This window comes from Salvelinus namaycush, chromosome 19 (assembly GCF_016432855.1).
Source record: "Salvelinus namaycush isolate Seneca chromosome 19, SaNama_1.0, whole genome shotgun sequence".
Taxonomy (NCBI): Eukaryota; Metazoa; Chordata; class Actinopteri; order Salmoniformes; family Salmonidae; genus Salvelinus; species Salvelinus namaycush.
In genome coordinates this window covers 23,008,712-23,011,949 of record NC_052325.1, presented here as the reverse complement: position 1 = coordinate 23,011,949, position 3,238 = coordinate 23,008,712, and the positions used below count along the sequence as shown (strand labels likewise).

At 40.3% G+C, this 3,238-nt stretch overlaps 1 protein-coding gene across 1 annotated transcript; it reads left to right on the top strand.

The window, feature by feature from the left end:
• Window positions 1-439: 439 nt before the first annotated feature.
• Window positions 440-1,428, top strand: LOC120064238 (gamma-crystallin M3-like). The gene is made up of 3 exons (XM_039014671.1): window positions 440-457; window positions 820-1,062; window positions 1,150-1,428. Exons 1-3 carry the CDS (start codon window positions 440-442, stop codon window positions 1,426-1,428), a joined length of 540 nt encoding a protein of 179 aa, XP_038870599.1.
• The last annotated feature ends 1,810 nt before the right edge of the window (window positions 1,429-3,238 follow it).

Sequence of the window (3,238 nt, the reverse complement as noted above, 5' to 3'; positions counted from 1 at the left end):
CACCTGTTGTAGTCGGCGCATGTGACAAATAAAAATGTATTTGATTTGAGATTCTGAAGTACAGTATAGCATTTGTCCCCCCCAAAAAATACAATAAAAAAAATAGGACTGCTATTAAAACAGACATGACAGGGACTCATTTCAGAATGCCATTCCTGAAATCAAAGACCATTTGGCCTCAAATACATATAAAACTGCATGTGTGCATCTAAATTACCCTCAACATTGCTTTTAAGGCAGAAAATTCTCATTTGTCCCCCCTTTTCACTGTACATAATAATGCTTTCCCGTCTGTGGTGACAAACAGTGGGAGCAACCATTGCATAGCATACAGCTGACTCATGTGTTTCATACAATGGAACCAGAGATTCTTTGGATGTCACATCAGGTATAAAACAGGCTACAGACCGGCATAGCTATAGCATCGCTCAAAATAACCATGAACATGCAGGGAAAGGTGAGTTAATATTGTTCTTTGCGGTTTAGAGGTCATGTGATCTGATTATTACTGTATATACAGTAATGCAGTGATTTTATATAATATATACATTAAATACAGTAATAACACTATACACAGATCAAAATTCAGTGCTTCTACATCTGCATTGCTTGCTGTTTGGGGTTTTAGGCTGGGTTTCTGTACAGCACTTTGTGACATCGGCTGATGTAAAAAGGGCTTCATAAATACATTTGATTGAATAATGCAGTCCAGTGCAAAGCATTGTATTATAACCACCAATTAAAGGAAAGTTCTACACAGTTCTGAACACATTCTGGTCACATATTCTTCTGGCTAATTGCAAGAGTATTTGTTTTCAGATCATCTTCTACGAGGACAAGAACTTTCAGGGTCGCTCCTATGAGACCAGCCAGGACTGCCCTGAGCTGACATCCCACCTTAGCAGGTGCAACTCCTGCAGGGTTGAGAGCGGCTGCTTCATGGCCTACGATCGCAACAACTACATGGGAAACCAGTACTTCATGCGAAGGGGCGAGTACCCTGACTACCAGCGTATGATGGGTTTCGATGACTGCATCAAGTCCTGCCGTAACATCCCCATGGTATGAACCACCATGATACATCACAGATTCCAACACAGTTTAACGTTTATAAAAAACTAATCCCATATACAAAATGTATGTTAACAGCACAGAGGAGACTACAAGATGAGGATCTACGAGAGGGAGAACTTCGGAGGTCAGATGCACGAGATGAGCGAGGACTGTGACTCCATCCAGGAGCGTTACCGTATGTCCGACTGCCAGTCCTGCAACGTGATGGACGGCCACTGGCTGATGTACGAGCAGCCCCACTTCAAAGGCAGGCAGATGTACATGAGACCTGGAGAGTACAGAAACCTCAGAGAGATGCAGGGATACAATGGAATGAAGTTCAGTTCCATCAGAAGGATCACCGACTCCTGTTAAATTATCAGGCCCACCTGTTCAATGGAACGGTTGACTTTTAAATAAAAAATGTTTTTTCTTATTTAATATCAAGTCTTTTGTCTTGTTCTGCAAAAATCCACAGAGGCCCAACACAACACATTTTTACCAGTCCAGTTGAGTCCTGATTCAAACACTTTCCATAAGTGGTTGAAACTACATTGATCCTATACTCTACATTGATCCTATACTACTAATAAAATCATCACATTTTGCAAGGCACGCCAATGCATCACTCTACTACTGGAGCCCAATGTAAAACTAGAGACCCATGATTATATACAAAACAAAGAGTAGGAGAAAGTGTTGGAAGTCGTAATAGAACTATCAATGCATAGCTTTTACCTAATGGATGTAGCTAATAAAATGTATATTTTATAAAATTGTAATTGCATTTCCTTCCAATTTCCTATTTAAAAAGGTAAAATGAACCAGTCAGTGTCTGACCCAAAACATGAACCTGTACGGACAGACAACACTGAACACAGTATGATATATGACTTTAATCTGTCTTAGTGTTTCTGAGAAATGGCGCTGGGCCAGTAACCGAAAGGTCGTTGGTTTGAATCCCAGAGCCGACTAGGTGAAAAATCTGCCGATGTGCCCTTGAGCAAGGCACTTAACCCTAATTGCTCCTGTAAGTCGCTCTGGATAAGAGTTTCTTCACTGATTTAATAATAGGGTAACTATATAATTGTATTTAATGGTTAAATAGTAGTGTGTTTATGTGCCATCAAAGGTTACCATGCTTTAGAGCAGGGGTGTCAAACTCATTCCACGGAGGGCCTAGTGTCTGCAGGTTTTTGGTTTTTCCTTTCAATAAAGCCCTAGACAACCAGGTGTGGGGAGTTCCTAACTAATTAGTGATGTTAATTCATCAATCAAGTACAAGGGAGGAGCGAAAACCCGCAGACACTCGGCCCCCCGTGGAATGAGTTTGACACCTGTGCTTTAGAGTATGCCAAACCTACAAAAAGCATTTAGAAATGGAGGGTATACACTTTTTCCCTTTCGTGCTTGTTTAATTTGAAGTTTATTATGTTAATGCTCAATATACCGCTTAATAAAGGCTTTTTATATTTAAAACACACCTAAATAGATGGACCTGGATTTTTCACACTTCACACCTGTCACACCCTAACCTTAGAGAGCCTTTTTATGTCTCTATTTGGTTGGTTAGGATGTGATTTGGGTGGGCATTCTATGTTCTTTATTTCTATGTTTTGTATTTCTATGTTTTGGCCGGGTATGGTTCTCAATCAGTGACAGCTGTCTATCGTTGTCTCTGATTGGGAATCATACTTAGGTGTTTGTGGGTAGTTATCTTTGTTAGTGGTACTAATGCACTGTTAAGCTTCACGGTTGTTTCTTTGTTTTCTTGGCGACATTTACTAAAATAAAAGAATAAATGTACGCTTACCACTCTGCACCTTGGTCTCCTTCCGACGATGGCTGTGACAACACCTTTTTTCTGATTTGAACTTTTCCAGTGCTCCTGTATCTTGCACACACAACTTTGTGTTTGCAAAACTATTGTAAGATAGATATGGAAATGATCAGGCACAACAAATTACTCTATTTTCTATGTGTGAACATTTACCAGTCACCATGATGAAATAGTGAAACAAAACATCAAACTCCCTACTCCCATGTCACAAAATACACATTCCCTCAAACAAGACCAAGCAAGAACTTCACTTGAGTTTTGGCTTTGAATGAACTCCAATTTGTCCACCTGGGGTCTGACCTCTCCCTTTCCCAGTTGGTTACCCAAGTACCTGGTCTCCTACCT

What these genes read in the sequence shown, in the direction of transcription:
- LOC120064238 (XM_039014671.1), top strand. An exon ending in CCTGCCGTAACATCCCCATG is followed by an intron (nt 1,063 to 1,149) that starts GTATGAACCACC and finishes GTATGTTAACAG; the next exon opens with CACAGAGGAGACTACAAGAT.